A 20808-nucleotide genomic window follows, 5' to 3' on the forward strand; every position below is an offset into this window, starting at 1 on the left:
AGGCCGTACTCCAGCACGTGTATCCCACTATTGTGTTTGCAATGGCCTGATGTTAACTCCTGGTTTTCCCCAGTCCTTGTCTGCACTGCTGGGCTTGCCAATGCTGTCCTGGCAGCAGGAGTGACAGAGAGCCCAGCTTCAGACCAAGAAATCAGGCAGCACGTGCTGACCCATTCTCTTGGTCCCTTCGGTGAGGCTGAGTGCTGTTACTCCAGGCACCTGTGGCCCTGGGTATGAGGGCAGCCTGGCCTGCTGGGAGGGGTGAGCATCTTTCCCTCACCCATGGACACAGAGATGGACTCAGGGAAAAATCACTTTTAATGTTGATATCCCCGTTGCATTGAGCCTCTACAAAAACTACTGACTGGTCTGTCCCACCCCCAAGTCTTGGTGCGAGCCTCCCTCACAGCGGCAGGCGTGTGTGGAGAGGAGGATGGTCCAATGTAGCATGGAGAGCCCCCTCCGCAGCGAGGGGGCTGCACTGGGGGTGAGCGGGGCTCCTTGCCCTGAGCCTGGCAGGGCTGGGGAGGGCTGGGCCGTGTCCATGGTCAGCGTGAGCGAGGCGCTGCAAGCGGGCATGTCACCAGGCACGGCACAAACGTGTGCTGGGGCCCTGAGCTGCTGTGGCACCCCCAAATAGCACATTCTCCTCCTGCTGGAGACCACATCTTGCAGCACCGGCACTGCGGGGCTCCAGGCCTCGCTGGGATGGGGATGGTAAATGATGTTAAAGGGCAGTTCTGGGTTGGGCTGCCCCTCCCTGCACTGCTTGCAGGGATGCCGTGACAGACACTTTTTCACCTTTCCTTTTTCCACCTCTTCCTTGAGACCAGATGCTACCAGGGAGCGGCTCGCAAGGGCAAGGACCCTTGGACTCCAGCTAGCTGGTCCAGGCTGCCTGCGTGGTTCAGCCCTGCCGGGGTTCATCCTTTCTCGCCTGGGGATGGGGCTCTGCACAGATCCTGCAGGGAGGGGCGGCACGAGCGGGCGGGCAGGCAGCGAGCGAGTGCAGACCTCCTGCTGTTGGACCTGAGCCTCACGGCAGGAGACCCCCATGCTGCAGACCTGCAAGACACAAGCAAACCTGGTGCAGGTGGCCAGAGCCTGCCCTCTCTGACTGCTGCTGCTCTAGCCTGCAGCCCCTTTCCTAGCCAAGCTCAGGTGTATGCTGGTGCCGACAGTGAAAACATGAGCCAAGCTCTCACTCATTTCTGACATTCAGTCTGCTGCTAAGAGCAGATCCTGCTCCATATCCCTCGATCCTGCTCCAGCCCCCATCAACACACACACCTCCATGGGCTCCGAACCACCCCATTTGGCTTTGCTGCCTGAAACTTATTTTACACTATTTAAACGGAGTGACCTCCCACTTGCTGGGAAAGGAATGTCACACCAAGAGGCAGGATCCTACCTCCAGTCTGCACGGGCCTCCAGCACTGTGCTCTGGCCACGCTACTGCTCAGGTGATCAATGGGGCAAGATTGGAGCTTTCCTCTGGCGACTTCTCACCTTCTGATGATGTCCGCTGCTTGCGCCCACCTGCAGCAGCAAGGGTGCTTAGGGCTGGGGTGCTGGGAGCCGAGGGTGCTCGGGGCAGGGGTGCATAGGGCCGGGCCAGGACCTAGTGGCTGGCTCTGCCTGAGCTAGCCCTAGGTGCCGTTTTGCCTTCTGCTGAGGTACTGACAGGGAACTCGGTTGTCCCCTGTCCCACACCAGCCCCATGCAGGGTGTCCCCAGGACAGGAAGAGCTGACACAGGCAGCGGGGTGCCGAGGCAGAGCTCTCCCCTGGGTGTGCCGTGCCTGGGTCAGTCACTCACTGAGGGATCTCAGCAGCCTCTTGCCCAGCGCCTCCTCAGAGCTGCTCGGCGATGAGCTGGTCCTGGCCTCTCGACCTGGGGACTCTGCTTCCAGGACGGTCCCGCAGCACTCACTGTCTGCAAAAGCCCAGCACGGCTGCAGCACCTCAGGGCACCGTGGCCTCGCCAGCCCCAGGCTCAGGTGTGTCTGCCCCCCGGCCAGACTCACTCTGCCGCTTGCTGTTCTCCTCGTTGTCAGCCAGCTCCTCCTGGATGAAGGGGATGCCCTCCATGCGCAGGAACACCGACTCGCTGGGACTGCGCAGCCCCTCCGAGCGGCTGCCTGCAGGGACACGGGGCACGGAGCTGCTGTGCCCTGGGGCAGGATGCCAGCCATGGCAGCAGGTCCAACCGCCGGGGACCCCGGGGGACACGAGCACAAGGCAACGGGGAATTACACGCTGCACATTGGCAGCTGTGTGGACATACAGGCATCCACAGGTGTGTGTGTGCAAATGCCTGCACTGTATGCGAGCCCCATTCCATGTGCAACTGCATCCCAGGGGTGGTGTGTGCATCATGCCAGAGGGCCCCAGCACAGACCCCCCCAGGGGACATGCAGCGCTGGCCTGTGGCAGGGGAGGAATGCTGTTGGGTGACTCACACATGATGCTGTTCCTCTCATTCAGGAGGGTGGCAGGGTCCTCCTTGGGTGTCTGTGGGGTTCCCCGTGCAGTCGAGGCCTTGGTTGAATCCCTGTCGAAGGCCTCCATGTCCGGGGACTGCGGCGAGCTGTCCATGCGGCTGGCCACCAGTGCGTTGTGGTACTGCTGCCGGGTCACCTGGCACACACACGTGCACCCAGCTCAGTGGGCACCGGGCCCACCGGCACCTCTCGGAGACTTGGTGGCTCCAAACCTCCATCAGGAGTAAGTGCAAGACTCCTTAGCACCCACTGGGCACCCACCAGGCTCCTGGGGCACAGTGGGGCAAGAGGGCGCCTGGACAGGGGTGGCCAGGGTGGGACAGTCCCTGCCAGCCCTGGCCATACCTTGACGAACTGCACGTCGCAGAGGATGTGCACGGAGTAGTCGGGCGTGTAGATGTTGTTGCTGCTGCTGTGGAGCTGCGTGCTGCTGCCTCCATAGTCCTCCCGGTTGGGGGACTCGGAGCGGTTGAGGCCGCTGCAGCGCGACGGTGACCTGTTCACTGCAGGAGGGGACAGCAGGGACAGGCACACACTCACTCTCACTCGTGCTGCTGCTTGGCTTCCTTGTGCCGGTGTAGAGCCAAGGTGGGCCTCCAGCAGCTGTTCCCCAGACACGGGGCTGGCAGGGGCCCTGCAGCCTGTCCTCCTCACTGCAGGCTGGTGTGAGACTGTGCCATGCCAGCCCCACACAAACCAGAGGCACTGGGCAGGACTCTGACCCGGGGCCAGCAGCAGCAGAGGTTAGGGCTGCTCCCTGCCTGTTGCTGACAGTTCTCCTGTTAATGCCAGCCTTCTGCACCACATTTGGCACAACTTCTCCTGGTTGCAGCTGGCAGGCTGTGAGTATTTGCTTAACCTGTCTCAAGGGCATGCTCCTGCTCACCGCAACTATGACAGATCAGGAGGAGAGGCTGCCATGGCAAGCTGGTCTGTCACTCACATTGACTGATGGCCTCTGACACATAGCGTGGCCTCTGACACACAGCATGATGGATTTTGTCTATTCAGTGATTTATTAGGGAACAAAGGCAGCTTGTTCCATGCATAGGTGACGTCGTGCTGACTTTGCTCTGGTGCTAGAATGCCTTTTTATTACCTGGATCAGCAGAAAGCAAGGGGGGCAGGGCAGCAGGCATGCAGGGCTGCAGGTCACTGTCACCAAAAGCAGCAAGCCAAAACCCCAAGAGCTAAGTGCAGGAAATTACAGGAAGTGCACACCAAAGAGAGCCCAAGCCCATGGCTTCCCCTTGTCCCCATCCCATTCTTCCAGGGATTTGCATCACACTGGGGAGGCTGTGGCAGGACTGCTGGCCTCAGTGTGCCACCAATGCTCCAGCTTGTGAGGGGTTGCCCAGGGGTGGCGTGGGTACTGCCCAGCATGCAGGGAAGAGGGGGGCTTGGGCACTGTGGACAGGTGCTGCAAAGAGCCTGTCACATGCAGAGGCCCCTGGCCAAAGCCATGCCCTGTTACCTGGAGAGCCAGCCAGGGAGTCCCCTCTGCTGAAGGCGAAAGTACGGGACACTGAGACAGGCACTGCAGAGACACGGAGGGAGAGGGAAGGAGGGGACCCAGGGGAAAGGTGAGGGATGGAGGTGAGGGTGGGATACAGACCAAGAGGAAGAAGAAGAATAAAAATCATGTGCCAGCAGTCCTGGGCTGAGCTCCCATTGCTGTCTCCAGCATCCCTTCCCACCCCTTTTACAGCCTCCTGCTTCTGCTCTGGAGTGGGGGGACAGGGCCACAGGCAGGAACACAGACTTGTAAGTTGTTTATCAGCAGGTTGCTCTGGGACAAGGTAAGGGGAGGTGAGGCTGGCAGAGGGGATCTGCTCCTGCCAGGCCTGTCTGCAGAGCCACACAACTTCCTGGAGCCCTGGCGTGGGTAGAAAGCATCTTTCCCCCATGAATTAAGTGCTGGCACTTGGCTCTAGCCCTTTGCCAGCCATTGCCAGGACAGGGGACTTTGTGGTCAGTGTATGCCACCTGGGAGATGGGTGGAAGCCAAACCACTGCACTTGGTATCTGGGATGCTTCTGTGTGTGCGGGCACATGGCAGAGAAGGAATATGATCTGCAAAAGTTGCTGCCCCAGCCCCACAGCTGCAGGCAGGGGCTGACAGAAGCTCTTCACGGTGATGCAAAGCAAAGGGATTCATGTCAGGCTGCCTGCAGTTCCTTGCAAGGTCCTGGGTCTCAACAGCCTTTGGGTGATGCTGAGAAGAGCTACCCACTGGGGCTGATCCTTGCAGGAGCTGCAAGAAGCCAGGACTCTGCATCTGGGGCTGCCTGACCCATTGCCACAGAGAAGGTGAATCATAGACACTCACTTTCCATGTTTTATTGCCATGGGTTACAGCAGCAATGACAATTTCTAGGGCAGGCCATTCCTCCTGCCGGCGATTGCTGCCCTGGACAGCGTTCCTGGGCCATGCCACAGGGGATGGGGGAGCACAGAGACACCAACACACAGGGTCACTGATGCACTCCTCAACACTTGCCAGTCTCTGCTTTCACCACTGCCATTGCCCACCTCGAAAGCAGTGGGAGATGTGAGCCTGCTGGCTGCCAGCCCCAACTCCAGCCATTGCCATGATTCCCCCAGCTGGCAGCCCTCCTGCCCTGCCTCCACAGCACAGCCGCAGCACTCTAGGAATATCTGCTGCCTATGTGATTAATGTTTTAAAATTGCTTCAAATGTAAAACCCCCAGGAAATTTGCCCTGCAGTCCCCTTTTCTAATCTCCCTGCTGCTCTCCCAGGAATTCCTGTTCCATGACCTCCCCTGAATCAAAACGTTCTGCAAATAAAAAAGACATCAGCATGAAGCACTGCTGGAATGACCTTGTCCTGATGGGAGCAAAGGATGAGTTGATAACCACTAGCACTGACTCTGTGCTCCCACTGCCTGACCCTCCCACACAGCACTAATGCCAAAGATCAGCTGCAGATAAAACAATTGCATAATAACAGTTAATTAATAACAACCTATTAAATGCTCTAGGTTGCTGTCTGAATCCTCAGCTGTGATACTCTACTCACAGTCCTTTCCTTCAAGGAGGAAAGAGGATGCCAGCCTCCCCCACAAGGGAGATGCCCTGTCACCTCTGCCTCCCAGCCTGCTTCCTTGCTGGCCAGGGGTGTGACACAGCTCTGTCCCCCTGCAGGCAGGAATGGCTGCACGGCAGAAAACCCCTCATGGCAGCGTCATGGGGAGCGCTGGGGGCCAAGGAGCCCTGAGCAGCAGCGTCCCAGCAGGCGGCACTGCAGACGTGCACGGCTGCTCTGACACAGCTCCCACTGCGGCTGCTGCCCTGGCGGGCCCAAGGCAGCGCTCACTGCCTGAGCCCCGGTGGGCCCGGGAGCACTGTCACCGAGGACACAGGACACAGGACATCCAGCAGCACTCTGGCAGGAACTGGCCGTTTCATTGGTTTCCTCTGTCCCAACTGACTGCACCGTGGACACAGGGCAAAGCAGGAATGTGCACTGAGGGGTTAATCCATCAGTCCAGAGCCAGCCTTTTGCAGGAGGCAAAGCAAGCAGCAGGAAATAGGTGAACTCTAGAGCTGCAGAAAGACTGGGACCCACTGGAGTGAGCCACCTGCCCCAAGAGACTGGCCCTGTTCTCTTGATGACATTCCTCTTTACATCTCCCTAAAGACTGCATTTAGCAGGCCCCTGTTTTGATTAGGCAGGTAGAGCATCTCAGCTTACCATCAGCACTGCAGATCTGACTGCAACAGCTGGGGTTTGATGAGGGATGTGATGGACTGAGACTGGGCAGCAACTCAACCTGTTCCTGAGCCTCACAGGACCAAACCTTTGTAGGGGTTATAGCAAAGAAGGGGGTACCTCTCAGTCTCCCCCAGCCAGAGCTCCCTCTTACCTCCTGCAAGCAGGGGATCTGCTTCTTAACCCATCAGCTCTGCAGGCAGGGAATTTATTGGCACTCGGCTAATTTCCCACCATCACCACATGCAAATAGCTCACAGGTAAATCAGCCATCTCTGCAATTCCCAAGCAGCCCAATGTGGGGCCCGTGTTCAGGTTGTGCCCTGAGCCTCAGGAAGGCAAATGGGTCTAAAGGTGTTATACTGACACCTAGAATGAGTATAACACCCACCTGTGGGCACTGCCCCTTGCAGCACCAGCCGTGCTGGGACCCACCAGCAGAGAGCCAGCATATGGTAGAAACTTCAAAAGGACATCAAAGGGACCTCAAAGGGACCTCCAAGTCACTCTGTGGGGTCTTTGCTGCATCAGCCCCTCAGCATGTTGTTTCTCTGTCTACCTCAGCACAGTCTGAGCTGTTTTGCATGGGGAGAAAAGCCATAGCCCCTCCAGCCAGCCAGTGCTGCAGAGAGATTTTAGGGCCTCAGCCTGTCCCAAAATACTTACGTAGGAAGGAGGATCCTGCCAGGCTTCCCATTTTTCGCACATCGTTTTCTGAAACGACAGTTGGAGGTGTGGGAAATGCAGAGGAAGGGCTCCTGCCCCATGCCCCAAAGCAGGGCCACCCCACCCCATGGCCAGCCCCTTCTCCTGGCACCAGCTGGTTTAGCCTCCATGGATGCTGCTGAAGCAAAGGCAGGGCCAGATGGTGCCCAGAGAGGCCTCACCTGAGGAGACAACAGCCATGATGGCAGGGACACCATAGTAGGTGAAGGCCCCATTCTCAAAACGCAGTCCTTCCTTGCCGACCTCCACCTGCACCTTCCCCTGGAAGGAGGAGGAAAACCCTCTCAGACAAGCACCCCGTGCTCCTGACCCACCCTGCAGGGGTGCAGGGACCCCTGCTGCCCCACACAAGAGGATGGGCATCTTTGCTATTAGAAGCAGCCCAGAACAAGGTGGCAAGGAGGAAACAGGGCCAGGCCTGCCACGCTCTGCTCGCTGCTGCCCCAGCACCTGCAGGATGAGCACGAAGTAGTCGACAGGGCGGTTGCGCTGGTAGAGGTAATGCTCTGCTGCCTTCTTGTTCTTCCGGTCGTACTTGAGCTCCTGGATGACATTGGGGTGTTTCAGGAGCCTCAGCAGGATCTTCTCAGAGAGGTAGGGGGACTTGAAAGGCTCCACTTCTAGAGGGGAGGCAACACACACATGCTGTGCTCAGCAGGCCCGGGACTGCCGGGAACCCCTCATCTCTGAGCTGCACAGCCCTGCTCCTGCAGCCTAAGCACCCACTGCCAAGAGGGGAGCCAAATGCCAAATGCAGGTGGGGCAGTGGAATGTCCAGGCTGTAGGTCCAGAGGGTGGAAATTGCTCAGTGAGGGGGAGCCCGACCCAGGGATGCCCATCCCTAAGCCTGACCCAGGAATGGCTTAGGGATGCCCTGTGGGGCTGGTGCTGCAGGGCCTGCACAAGGGCAAGTGTACCTGTTGCCATGAACCGATGGGTGGCCAGGAGGAGCTGTGGGGAGATCTTCACCTTCATCTCACTCTCTGAGAGCCTGAAGATGGAGAAATCCTGGGGCTTGCGTCCCCGGTGGGGAACCCGCTCCTTCTTCCGGTTGTCAGCTGCAGGCAGAGCAGAGCAGAGCAGGCACTGACAAAGCTGCTGCAGCTGCAGGGCCCCATGTCACATGCACACACATGGACAGGCATGTCTGGCTGCACCCTATGGCAGGGCTGCTGTGGAGCAGCAGATGGAGCAGTGGGGCACATACAACCTGCTGTGCATGCAGCCCTGGGAGCAGCTCCTGGGGCACGGAGCAGGATTGTAAACCACACAGGACTGTAAACCTGGGCTCTCCAGGCTGGATGCATCACCCAGAGTTGCAAATGAGCTTGGGAACCATCCATTTCATGCCCAACACAGATGTTCCTAGGTCAGGCCCTGCCCAGCCACCCGCTGCTGATGCTGGTACTTCTCTATCTTGAGCATCCAAGATAGAGACACTTCACCAGCCTCTCTCCATCAGTCTTGTCTTTCCCATCTTGACAGCAAATTACTCTGGGGAAGAACCACAATTTGCTCTGGCCTGTTTCCTACCCACATCTGTCCGTCTGTGCAGGCTCCCACCCTGCCTCCTGCAACCGCAGTAGCTGCTCTGGGACACTCACTGTACAGATCTGTCTCATCCAGGATCTCAGACTTGATGATCTCCTCGATGACATCCTCCAGGGTGACAATGCCCATCACCTCGTAGAATGGGTCTCCTTCCCCTTCATTGTTCACCCGCTGCACGATGGCCAGGTGGGACTTTCCTGCAGGGGAAAAGCAGAGTGGCACTGAGACACCTGGCCAGGTGATCCTGAGAGGGATGCCCAGAATGATGGGCAGGCAGGTGGGCAGGGTTTGGTGGGAGGCACAGATCACAGCAGACACTGTCACCCAAACCCACCCACATGTGCTAACCCAAGGAGAAGGGCTGGACATGCAGCCCAGCCTAACAGGACAGCTGCTGTCCAGACTGGTTTGTAGATGTTGGCTCTTTTTGGGGGCCACCTTCCCTCTTTACCCAGGCTGTGAGTCACTCTGTTCAGCTCTTTGAAAGCCTCCTGTGCAGGAATGAAGTGTACATTACACCATCTCTTCCTTACCCTCAGCTTCATTGACATGAAACAACTCTTAACAGAGCAATGAGACAATGTTCTCCAACACAGAAATGCGAATGTGTCCTTGGCTCTACTGATTTCCCATATCCTCCTGGTGTTTCTTATTCTGTTGCTAATTATCTTTCCTATTAAATTGCCAGGAACAGCTCCCCCTCATCTTTCTATCCATCACTGTGTAGACCAATACTGAGGTTTTTCATAAAATATGGGCAAAGCCTCCATCTACTTGAAACAGCAGCTGGTTTTTATGCAGAAACATGAATGTTTGTTTGCAGCTTTCAGCCCAGCTCCTGCAGAACTCTTGGGTGAACCATCTGGATGCAGACACTGAACACTTTTCAACCCATCAGCTTGCACCTCTCCAAGTCCTGCCCTTAACAGCATCTTCTCTGTGTTACCTTAAACAAACAGAGTGAGTCCAGGACCTTCCGCTGCAATGATGTTGACTCCTGCTTGGAAGTTCCAGTGCTCCTGGATCACAGTTTCAGCTTCCTCACTTGTCCCTTGTAAGCTGGCAGCTCTGCTGACACATTCTCAAGTTTCTTGGTTTTGGCATACTAGAAACATTTCTATTTGTTTTTGCATGTCCAGTTCTCTGTAAGCTGTTTTGACTTTTTCAACCTCTCCCTTCTTTTAGTGGCTGCTCTGATTTATGGTCCTGCTCAGCATCTTGACCAGAACCCAACTTCCAAGCCACAAACAACTTCTGGGTTTCCAGCTCCAACATGCTCTTGGACCTGCCAATGAACAGCACTGGATTTCTTACTGCCTGTGTGGCTCCCACACTGCCCACCAGTGCACACGGGTTCTGAACCTCTAGTTTTACTTAAAAGCACCCTCACTGGCACCACAGCCGAAAACTTCTGCTCCCTCTGCTCTGCATCCCTGGGGTCTCCTGTTGCAATGCCTGCACAAGCCCAGAAGTCCTGCAGCGATCTCTGGGAAGCTGCTAACACCTAAATTCCAAGCTGCAGTAACCTCTGGGAAGCTGCTAACACCTTATTTCCCCCTGGGCTCGGAGCTGAGCTCCTTCAGCAGCAATGGTCACCCAAAACAGGGAAAGGTCCTCTCTGCTATGCAGCTGCCTCTGCATCCACTTCTCCCATAAACCCGTCCCAACAAGCTCTCCTGCTGCTCCTGACAGGGGATGTGAACGGCATCCATGCATACAGATGTGACAGGGTGGCTCCTGCCGGGTGCACAGCTCCTTCCTTGCCCTGCCAGCTCTCACCCCTGCAGAGGTGCAGGGACAAGCACACCCAGAGCAGCCTGGCAGCCCCACAGACACGGCTTGCTGGGGATCATGTGACCTTCAAATAACCCTGCCCTGGATCTGGGACGAGCAGACGACATTTCTCAGCTGAAGATCAGCACTATACATTTCTCACAGCAAATCTTGGGCACTTTCCACAGTATAAATTCCCTCCTCCTCATACCAAGCTTTTATTGCAAGATTTCAGAGAGCAGCTCGCTGCCTCCCACGCCTACAGATTTAGAAATGAGAACATAACATTGCAGCAAGTAGCACTGAGATTTACTTAAAAAAAGCCCAAATCAATAGCCCTGGGGCACTGAAAATTCAGCATGTTCTTTAGACTGGGCTATTTCACTCCTTTCATACATAGGTTTGTGCATCTTTTCTGTTCATAAAGCAACACAGCACTTAAGAAGAAAAAAGCAGAGGAGTTGGCTGCAAGACAGCAGCGACAGCTACATTTCATCTTAGCAAAGTCCAGCTTTTGAAAAGGTCTCTTTTGCCAAACTCTGCTCCCAAACACTGGGGCCATCTGGTCTCCTACAAGTCCTTGGGTGAGCGAGGAGGGGGAAAAAGTTATTTCTTTTGGCTGAGAGCTTGTTGTTAATGACATTTACATGCAACCCAAAACCACCAAGCCCTTACAAAAAGCTTAGGTGCTACTTAAAGGCAGTCAGAGAGTGATGGAGGCAATTCTTTTTTTGGCCAAACACCTACATCGACACTGCAATTTACACTAGAAATGTGATTCAAGCTCCATATTCATGTAGCTGCAAATGAGATTATTTAGAAATAGCCCAGCACCATTAGCCTGGAAGGAGACCCATGGCTTCACTGCACTGGGGGCAGAGCCAATAGGGCTGTTAGAGGACTCCAGAGTTCTTTATTTTCACAGAAAATAAACACTTGTATTCACACTCCAAGCCCCCAGGTTCATGTTTCCAGGCTAATACCACGCTAGAAATGGAGCAGGTACCCAACAATGGAAAATTGTTGCAGTTCAGTGTGGTTGCTGCCGCCCATTCCAGGAAAGCTGATCCCAGCCCATGCCTGGCCAGTGGTGTCCATGTCACAAAAAGCCCTGAATGCCAGCCAGTCCCAGTCCTTCAAGTGAGTGCTGCTCACAGCTGCTCCCCTCTGGGAGAGGGCTGACACGCTCCCATTTCCCACCCGAGGGACATGAGATCATTCCCGGACTTGTGCCCCACCCTCCTGGCCTGACTGGGTCCTGTATCTCCTCCCATCAGCTTTTTAACAGACCCCATAAATTTCGGTGTGGGGTTTGCAGGTGCCTTGGCTGTATGGCCATGGCTTGTTCCCTCCTGGGCAGTGCTGCCAAGCTCAGCTAGATCCCTCTGCCCAGCCCTGGGAGCTGCTACGCTTGCAGGGGAGGAAAAGCAGTGGCCTTTAGAGCATGTACAAGGGCAGAATCTGGGCAATGAGGTGGAAGCAATGTCTAAGGGAGGGTGGCATAGGGACAGACCTGGGGACACCAGGGGGGTGACATTTGCCTCTGCTGCCATTACCCAGCAGGTCAGCCTCAGTGGGAGCACAACAGAGGGAGGTAAATAATTTAAACAAACCCCCAAACTTGGCCTAAAACAGCTTTAAGATCTGTAAAACTGATTCCAAAACCCATGCTATTGTAACCACCGCTTGATAGCTCAAATGAGATGAATTATAAGGGTGAGCTGCTTCCCCACTAGCAAGCTGTCACACGTAAACTTTACAGGGCTATCGCTGATGCAGGAAAGCACAGTGGAACACTTGAGCATCAAAGCCTTGGTTTGGCAAATGCTAGAACAAATGGGCAATTAACTTTCCTTGTGCGAGCAGCTCTGCCGGCCTCCGCAGGACTGCTCTGGCACAGGAAGTCTATAGGTGATTAAGTGTCGGCTCAGCATGGGATACAACTGCACTAAATTCTTTATGAGCTACATGAAATCTGCTCTTTTCAAACAACAGCTTCAGTGGAAAGTTAATGCCTCAAAATGCTAAATTACAGAGCTAATATAAACAGCTGAGAGCTTCCAGATGGAACAAGCATCTGAACAGCTATCCAAAGCTTTTATGCCCATTTTTAGGAGCCTTGATTTTCATAGGCACCTAAATGACCTTGGGCTCATAGATCCACCTCCAAGTATCTTCCCCAATGAGGGAATGGGGTGTGAACACATGGAAATGCCTTGACTTCTGGGAAAGAAAGTGCTGTTGGGTTCAATTATAGCCCAGACAACTTCTTTATCATTTTTTTATATAGCTACCCTGCCAGAGGAATGTTAAAGATGTTTTAGCCTTGTCTCTTGTTCCACAGGATGAACATCCTGAGCATGGAATTAATTTTCATAAATTTTACAGTAAGAGATGAAGCTGTTCTTAGGAGATCAAAGGTACAGGCACAGACCTGTGCCTGAACCATTTGCAGCGACAAAATGGAAGGAAAAAAAAAAAAAAAAAAGAAGAGTAATTTTTAAATAAGGTTGATTTGTGAAACAACCATGATGCCATGATGAAACTGAAATCCATTTTCTGTGTGCTTTTCTTCACAGCTCCTCACAGGGGCTGCCAGTATCTCCATGCCCTCTTGCTGACTGTGCATCTGAAGAAAGTGGGGATCCTGATTTGAGCACCTGGAACTGCCAATGTGTGTGAGTGTGATCCTGTGTTACCACCCCTCTGCACCATGGGTGAAAGCACACATTGTGGACAGGGAAAATGCACATCTAAGCAGGGGGGAAATAACCAAGGGGGCTGCAGGGTCCCACAGCTCTACAGGAATAAGAGCTATGTGAAGGAAAAACTGTAAATCCTAACCTAACCCAGACTTTCTCAGAGACAAAAACTTCACCTGCTTCTGTTTGTAGCCTTTCTCATAGTCTCTCTTTTGTGCTTTTCCTAATCCTAAGGAAAACTGTAAAAAAGATGGAATATTTGGAATAGCTGATCTATTACCATTGCAGATCAGAAAGGTAAGGAGAAGATAAGAGGCGACACAGAACCTCATCTTCTATTTGTAGTGCAGCAGGATCCTGACCTCCTGGGTACCCAACAGCTCCTCATGAAGGTGCCTTTGACAGCTATGAAGAGGGAGATGGGGGGCAGGGTGCCCTCTCTCCCAAGGACTTGGCTCCCTTCTTGCTGTGCTGAATGCCTGCCCAGAGCAGACCTGATCCTGGGATTATTGGGGTGGGGTAGAGCAGTCCAGGGTTTACACAGCAAGATTTAGCACAGTTTAGTGGGAAAAGCACAGTAATGGTTCAGGCAGAATTGCAGCATGAGATACTGAGACCATTTCTTGTCTATCTATTCCTGCTCTCAGCCTGGCAATCACATTCCTGGGCACATGTAGGTGATAGTTCCCAGGAAAAACTGGCTCCTTAACCCATACAACTGCCTTGGGAGGGCATTGCTTCAGCTCATCAAGGTGCCCAGCAGAGTGACTAGAACACTTGCAGAAATCTCTTGAAGGCTGAGTTAAATTTGAAGCAACACTGTGTGCTTACAGTGCCTGCGGGATCAGAGGAATGGTACAAAATGCATCAGAAATGGTACTGACCCCAATTCCTGGCAGATGTAAGCACCTTCTCCAGCTACATTCAATTTGCAGAAGTCTAATAGAGTCTGTGGAGCATTTTGAAATGTAAAGACAGACCCTAGGGCAGAGCTGTCCTCCACAGGACAGGCTGTTTTCCCTGCTAAGCCTGAAATTTGGGGTTTGGAGAATTTATTTTTAGTAACTCTTAAAAGATGCCAAGCCACAGAAGGCTAATTTGAGTTGCAGCTCAGCCTCTGCCCTGCTACAGGAAAATGAACATTAAGAGCAAATTTCTGCTGCTCCTCTCACAGAGGAAAGTTACTTGCTGAAAAGTGCCAGTGCTGTATATGGACCCCTCCAGGAAATCAGTCAACAAAACCCATAAACAACTTGAGGAAGGGACAAGACTGTGACTTCCCAGAGGCACTACAAAACAAGGAGGTGGACCTCACAGAAGAGGTTTCCAGGAGGAGTTACATCACTGGACTGGAGCTGCAACATGCATTGCTCGGTTATCTTCAAGAAAGGAGGAGAGACAGATTGTATCACCCACAACATTTCACACTGAATAAATGCATAAAGCCTTCCTCATAGCTCCACATTCCCTAGGTAAAGTTTATCCTACAGAAAGCTCATCTGCCTCCCGACATAGCTGTAGCTTGCTAAATATGGTGTAATTATTTTTTTGGTGTATTAGATATTTTTTCCTGGGAGCCCAGAATAAAGCCAGGTACTCCAAGGTGTACCAATACAAATTGCCAAGAGATTGTCTCCCAATTTTTTCACTCCTTCAGTATTTTCATCTTCTTTCACCAGGCTGCAGGTGGTAAAATTACTGTACTGGTATGTATTTTCTTATTTCTAGTGAAGAGGGGACACATTTTGTCTTGGGTCCTTCACTTAGCACTTCTCAGTTAATGCTGCACAACAATGTATGCCTTCTAGAAAAGACTGTGTCTAGTTTCCCTGAAAAGATGGCAAATTTGATGTCCAGCTTTCATTATTTCTGTGTTCTTTTTGCTGAGAAGATGAAGTCAAAACCATATTGCAGCACAAGTATTTCCCTCCTTCTGCTGAACCTGTCTCACGCTGCTGTAATGTTGTTTTTCTGCATGGTTTTTGCAGCTGCCCTCCTCATTTGGGCTGTGGGTTGAAGTCTACACTATTCTCTTGCAAGCCAGACTGCCCCTCTGGTGCTGTTTGGAGTCTTCTCTGGGTTTTTCCCAGTTCCCATTGGGACCTCCAATTTAACCACCTCTCTGCAGGAATCAGCACTGAAAGAGAAATCAAGCAATGGCTGCAGCAGCAGGGTTGTGAAAAGGCAGAGGCGAACAGTTTGAAGGGTTCTGCTGTGATGGAGCAGGCGCCAGGATTTGCTAACCAGGAGCTCACAGCTCTTGGGCACCATAACCACACTGGGCCAGCGGCTCCCTGGGTGCCACTGAGTGTGTGCTACTATTTCATACAATTTAAATGTTAAATTAAATGGAAAGCCAATGCTGCAGGTCTGTGGAGAGTAACCCCTTCCACACAAGGTCCTGCTGGGGGACAGGCAGTTTGTGGCACATCTAATTGTGGATTAAAATCAAGGTAAACACCAATGCATCTTAATGGAACTGCACTCAAACGAGGTTAGTGTGAGCATACCTAGAAACAAATTAAGGAAAGCTTCCCCTCAAACCCTGCTACAGAAGACCAAAGGGGAAAAAAGGCTGATTATCTTCATAGCTGGGACAGAACAGCAAGAGAAAAGAAATGCCTCAGGTAAACAAGGATAATAGTGAGATATTGGTGAGTAAGAGACAGAAAATGAAAGTGCTGTCAGAGGTGTGAGCAAGAATCACAAAGCACTGTATTTAATGATCCCTTGACATTTTCAGAAAGAAAGAACAAATGTTTGTGTACTGTGGCAAGGAGCTCTGGCAGTGAAATTGTGTTCCTTATACATTATGCAAAAAAATGTCAGTATGGGTATACTGGATGTGGCAGAACATTAATCATTAGTGAAACAGATCAGAAGTACACATTGCTATCCAAGGAAGAAGGATAAAAAATGTTATAGGAATTTTGTGTAAACATTATAATAACAAAAAGAAATAAAAGATACAAAAATTGTTGGAGTTAATAAAAAAGTGAGAAAATGAAAGCAAAGCTGGCTTTTCCAAAGGCTTGTGAGGGACATAAGGACCTGGAGGTGGTTATTAATGCCCATCCTTACGAGAGACTTTAATTTCCTAGAAAGAGGCTGGGGTTTATCAGTGAGAGCCTTTGCTGTCCTGCAGGCACCTTGGATGTGTGAAGTGATGAATTCCTTCATTAAACACTCGCTGAGCCAACAAGCAATCAGCCTACTTTCTAATTAGTGAAGGTGTCTCAGAAGACCTGGCCATGGAAAGCAACCTTGATTGGATCAAACTTGGAGATACTTCAACATAATTCAAATGGACACAGAAGAGGAGACAGTGATAAAGATTCTTAATTACAAACGGGAAATCTTTATTTTAGAAATTAACTAGTCAAGTGAACAGGCTGACGCAGCAGTGGATGGGGCTGAAGGCAGCTGGGAGCTAACATCTGTCACAGTGTGGGAGCCAGCATTTGGAACCTGTATTTGGAACTGGAAAAATACAGGTTAGGAGGGTTCAGGGCTGGGCTGGGGGGGGTAACTCTTTGCAAATTCAGGGTGCTGGGGGTGACCAAATGCCTACAAATAGAGGAAAGATGAATCAGAAGAAAACATCAATTCTTGGGAAGAAGAATATTTGGGGGAAGAGCTGGAATTGCTAAACCCCATGCAGAGTTAGATATGAAGACCAAAAGCAAGGCTTTTCAGCCTTGAAAAAGTAGTTTAGAAAAGACAAGGAGAGGTGAGGTAGGAACAGATAAAGGGTTTAGGGAGAGCTCTAACTAGGAGCTGTAACAAAAGACCCCAGAAGGCCACAGTGGCAGACAGATACAAAGGAGGAAGAACCTGAAGTGATATGCCAAGAGTTTAAAGGAGCAATATTAAAGAAGGATGGATAATCTTCATCTGAGATGAAGACCAGCATATGAGAGTGCAGGGCAGGTAGCAAGGTTTGTTGCCATACTCATGAGCTCACAGAGCAGCACACACCAAACAGCTCTGTTTAAGGAGGGCACAGAGGACAGCAAGCAAAGGACAGGGAACCAAGCAACCACAAGCCCATTTTTATAGGTCTATTGACCCATAGGGTACCATGCTGGAGAAGAAATTTGGAAGGGGAAGTGTATCAAAGTAAATCAGATAAATTGCAGGGGAGCCTCACCAAGGGAGAGGGTGCCAAAATCATCTGACATATCTAGACAAGGAAGAGGTAGAAGAGACCTCAGGTGAACTTCAGTGTTAATGCAGGAAGACACAGTAGGAAGGAACTGTGAAGCACATAAGGCATTAGGAAGATAAGAGACAGCTGGCATGGGGGGAAGGGGGTGGGCATGGACTACTGCAGCTCACCAAGGTTGAACCCAGAGAACAATCTCAATGCTTTTGCTAACAGTCTTGTATAAAACCCAGGAATTTTCTGATTTTCTCCCTTGGGAGTCTCCAGTCCTGCTGAGGGGCAGAGAGGGCAGGTGGTGGCACACAGAACTCCTCTGCCTGTGATCCTGGGTGGTGTGGGAGCACAGCCGAACATCTCTGGAGAAGAAGCTGACCTGCACGAGCACATTCCTGGCACACTGAGAAACGTCCTACCCCCTCCTCCTCCCACCTCCACAAACGAGCAGGAGATGACTCACAGAGAGGCTTTCTCTGTATCTGGAGTGGGCCAGGTTGGCCTTTCTCATCTGACCAGCTGAGCCTGCGGCAGAGCGGCACCAGGCAGCCCCGGAGCCCAGCGCTGCCCTCCCGCATTACATAATGCAGCTGCCACTGCTGCAGCCATTCCTTGGGCTCACTCACCACAGCATGACGTAGTGAGTAGCACGCGGCAAAACACAGCTCCCAGGGGGGGAGAAAAACACATGCTGTGCGTATTCTTAAGGTATGCTTAATGAAATACAGCTCTCAGCATCTCTCGGGCTGCTGGCAGCTGCTGCATTATGAATGCTGTCACAGCTGCAAAAAAAGCACAGCTCTAAGGGCTTCATCTTTTCTTCTTTCTTTAAACCATTTGCATAGAAACACTTTATAGACCTCCTTCTCACTGCCAAGCTGAAAATGTGAAAGCTAAGTCATGAGAAGCGATTTCCTGTCATAAACTCCTTTGCACAGAACAGAGCAGTGAATGCTTCCTGGGCAATGGTGCAAGGCAGGGGCCATGCCCGTGCTGCCCGGCCACTGCTGCCATCAGCCCCTGGGGGACAGGCTCACCTGCTGAGCCAGCAAGCTGTGAGGCCAAAGGCTCTTGAAGTCTTCATAAGATCACAGGTACATCAAGGGCTGCTGGCCCTCAATGCACCCGGGGATGTTCCACCAGGTGACACCAGGGTCATCGACACACCAGCACATGCAGGGACCGATTCCCCCCAGCATCCCTGGTACCTGCCACATCCTGCCAGGAGGCCATGCAGGGCTGCCCGTGGAGGCTGCTGACCTGGAAATCATTGGGGGTGCAGAGGGGTGCAGGGGAAGCCCGGGGGGGTGCGGAGGGTGGCCCGGCGACCTCACCCTTCTTGAACTCCTCAAGCAGCGTGTCAAGGCGCGTGTCATTGAAGACGCAGTGGAGCGGGCGGCGGTAGAAGCGGGTGACAGTCTGCAGGGGAGTGCAGTCATCAGGGTCGACAAAGGCCAGGTCTTTGACAAAGAGCAGGTCGACAATGTTGTCGCGCCGGTCACCCTCATAGACTGGAATGCGGGTGTAGCCAGATCGGAGGATCTCAGAGACGGTGGCGAAGTCCAGCACAGCATCGGCCCGGAGCATGAAGCAGTCGGCCAGCGGTGTCAGCACATCCTCCACCACCTTGGTGCGTAGCTCCAGCGCGCCCTGCACCATGGCCAGCTCCTCCCGCACCAGGTCGCCGTGGGGGCCAGCGGCGCGCAGCGTCTCCAGCAGCCGCTCCCGCGTAGAGAAGACGCTGAGCTCCTGCCGCAGCGCCCAGTCCAGCAACCGGCTGAGCGGGTAGCAGAGGGGGAAGGCGGCCAGCATCAGCAGCCGGGTGAGGCAGAGCGTGCGGGAGGCGATGGCCAGCCCGTGCCGCGAGCACACCGAATAGGGCAGCACCTCGCCCCCCAGGAAGACGGCGGCGGTGCACAGCAGCACCGGCAGCCAGGGCGCTCCCCGCGGCCCGCCGGCCGCCGCCGCCGTCCCGCTGCCGGGCAGGGAGGCGCAGAGCCAGCCGGCCAGGGCCGCGTTGGCCCCCGCCTGCCCGAGCAGCAGCGTGCACAGCAGGTAGGTGCCGCCGCCGCCGCGCACCGCCTGCACCCGCCGCGCCTGCTCCCGCTCGGCGGCCGAGCCGCTGTTGCGCAGGACGCGGAGCTCCAGCGGGTCCAGCGAGAGCAGCGAGAGGCGCAGCCCGCTGAACAGCGCCGACAGCCCCAGCAGCAGCAGGGCTCCCAGCGCCCGCAGCCAGCCCGCCTCGGGCAGCGGCAGCAGCCAGGTGCCCAGCGGCGGGGCGGCCGGCCGCACCCGCAGCAAGAAGCCGCCGGCCGCGCCGTGGTGCGCCCAGGCCCGCCCGTCCCAGGCGCACAGCGAGAAGAGCCGCCCGCCCGGCGCCGCCGCCGCCTCGCCCTTGCGCGGCTCCCGCACCCGCACCTCGGCCAGCGCCGAGCCCGCCGCGCCGCCCGAGCGCAGCGGCCCCACCACCTCCACGTCCGAGGCCCAGGCGCTGCGCTCCCGGCACCGCTCCGCCGGGCCCCGCGCCGCCGTGCTCCCCGCCGCCGCCTCCTCGATGAAGACCAGCCGCGGCTCCCGCTCCCCCGCCGGCCCGCGGCTGCCGTTGCCCTCGGGCGGCGGCTGGAAGTAGAGGCGCAGGAGGAAGCGGCTGCCCTCCGCCGCCTGCACCGCGCCGCCCTCCAGAGACACCCGGCCCGGCGTCGTGTCCTCGGGCCGCAGCCCCAGCAGCCAGGCGGCCCCGGCCGGCGGCCGCGGCGACAGCGAGAAGAAGAGCAGCAGCACGGCGCCCCGGCTCCGGCCCCAGCTGCCGCCGCCGCTGCCGCCGCGGCCCGGGCCCGCCGCCGCCATGCCGCTGTGCCGGCACCGCAGCGCCCGCCCGCCGCCCCGGGACTGCAGCGGGGAGCCGGCACGGCACGGCACGGCACGGCACTGCACGGCGCGGCGGCACACGTGGGCCGGGGGGGCGGGCGGCCGCCGCGCCACGTGCGACCGGGAGCCGGCCTGCGGCGCCCCGGCGGGAGGGGCCGGCGGAGCGGGGCCGCCAACCAGGACCGACAACGGGGACCGCCCAACCGGGACGCTACGCAGGGGACCGAGGAGTTCGCCCCCCCGCGCCGAGCGGGAGCGTCCCCGCCGCGGGCGGCACCGCGCGCTCTCTCCGCGCCCGGTGAGATGCTGGCGGATCCGCGGCGGAGCACACCGGCGGTGACACGGAACAGCCCCCAGCCCTGGCAGCCAGAGTGGGCTGCGGGCCCGAGCAGCGAGCTCTGCCCCAGCACCCGCGGCCGCGCTGGCTCCCGCTGCCATCCCAGGTACACTGCCTGGGGCTGCACAGCGGGGTCTGCGCCTCCCCTGTGCTGCGCGGTCGGAGTTTGCTGAGGGGCTTCTGCCGGCACTCTCTGGAGCTGGAATTTGCATTCAGCCTCCCTCTGTTATCTGTCGAGGCCCTACTTTTCAGCTTTTCAGTTCAGATTAATTTCCCTTCTTCCCGTGGGAGTGGTTTGATTTTTTTTGTTTGTTTGGAGTTTTTTTTTGTTTTTGTTTTGTTTTGTTTTGGTTTTGTTTTTTTTAATGGGGGTAGTCGTTAGATTTGCAGTATTTCTAGGAAACAAATGTACCACACTGTAGCTACATTTATTCTCGTGTCTAGACCTGACGGGGA

The 20808-nt window shown here is 54.7% G+C and overlaps 1 protein-coding gene across 4 annotated transcripts; it reads right to left on the minus strand.

Moving 5' to 3' along the window:
• Positions 1-300: 300 nt before the first annotated feature.
• CNNM1 (cyclin and CBS domain divalent metal cation transport mediator 1) lies at positions 301-20361 on the minus strand. 4 transcript variants are annotated; one of them, XM_036386230.2, is made up of 13 exons: positions 18482-20100; positions 8567-8710; positions 7880-8020; positions 7413-7582; positions 7124-7223; positions 6903-6950; positions 3978-4040; positions 2849-3006; positions 2462-2639; positions 2027-2140; positions 1819-1935; positions 1412-1539; positions 301-1065 (listed from the first exon to the last, which is right to left on the minus strand). In XM_036386230.2, exons 1-12 carry the CDS (start codon positions 19992-19994, stop codon positions 1460-1462), a joined length of 2826 nt encoding a protein of 941 aa, XP_036242123.2. In that variant the 5' UTR covers positions 19995-20100; the 3' UTR covers positions 301-1065; positions 1412-1459. The 4 variants fall into 4 exon arrangements, with proteins under 4 accessions (XP_036242123.2, XP_054371493.1, XP_054371494.1 ...); XM_054515518.1 differs by lacking the exon at positions 301-1065 and having other exon boundaries at positions 1427-1539; positions 1819-1931; positions 18482-20108; XM_054515519.1 differs by lacking the exons at positions 301-1065; positions 2027-2140 and having other exon boundaries at positions 1427-1539; positions 1819-1931; positions 18482-20109.
• Positions 20362-20808: the final 447 nt, after the last annotated feature.

This window comes from Molothrus ater, chromosome 8, assembly GCF_012460135.2.
Source record: "Molothrus ater isolate BHLD 08-10-18 breed brown headed cowbird chromosome 8, BPBGC_Mater_1.1, whole genome shotgun sequence".
NCBI classification, from domain to species: domain Eukaryota; kingdom Metazoa; phylum Chordata; class Aves; order Passeriformes; family Icteridae; genus Molothrus; species Molothrus ater.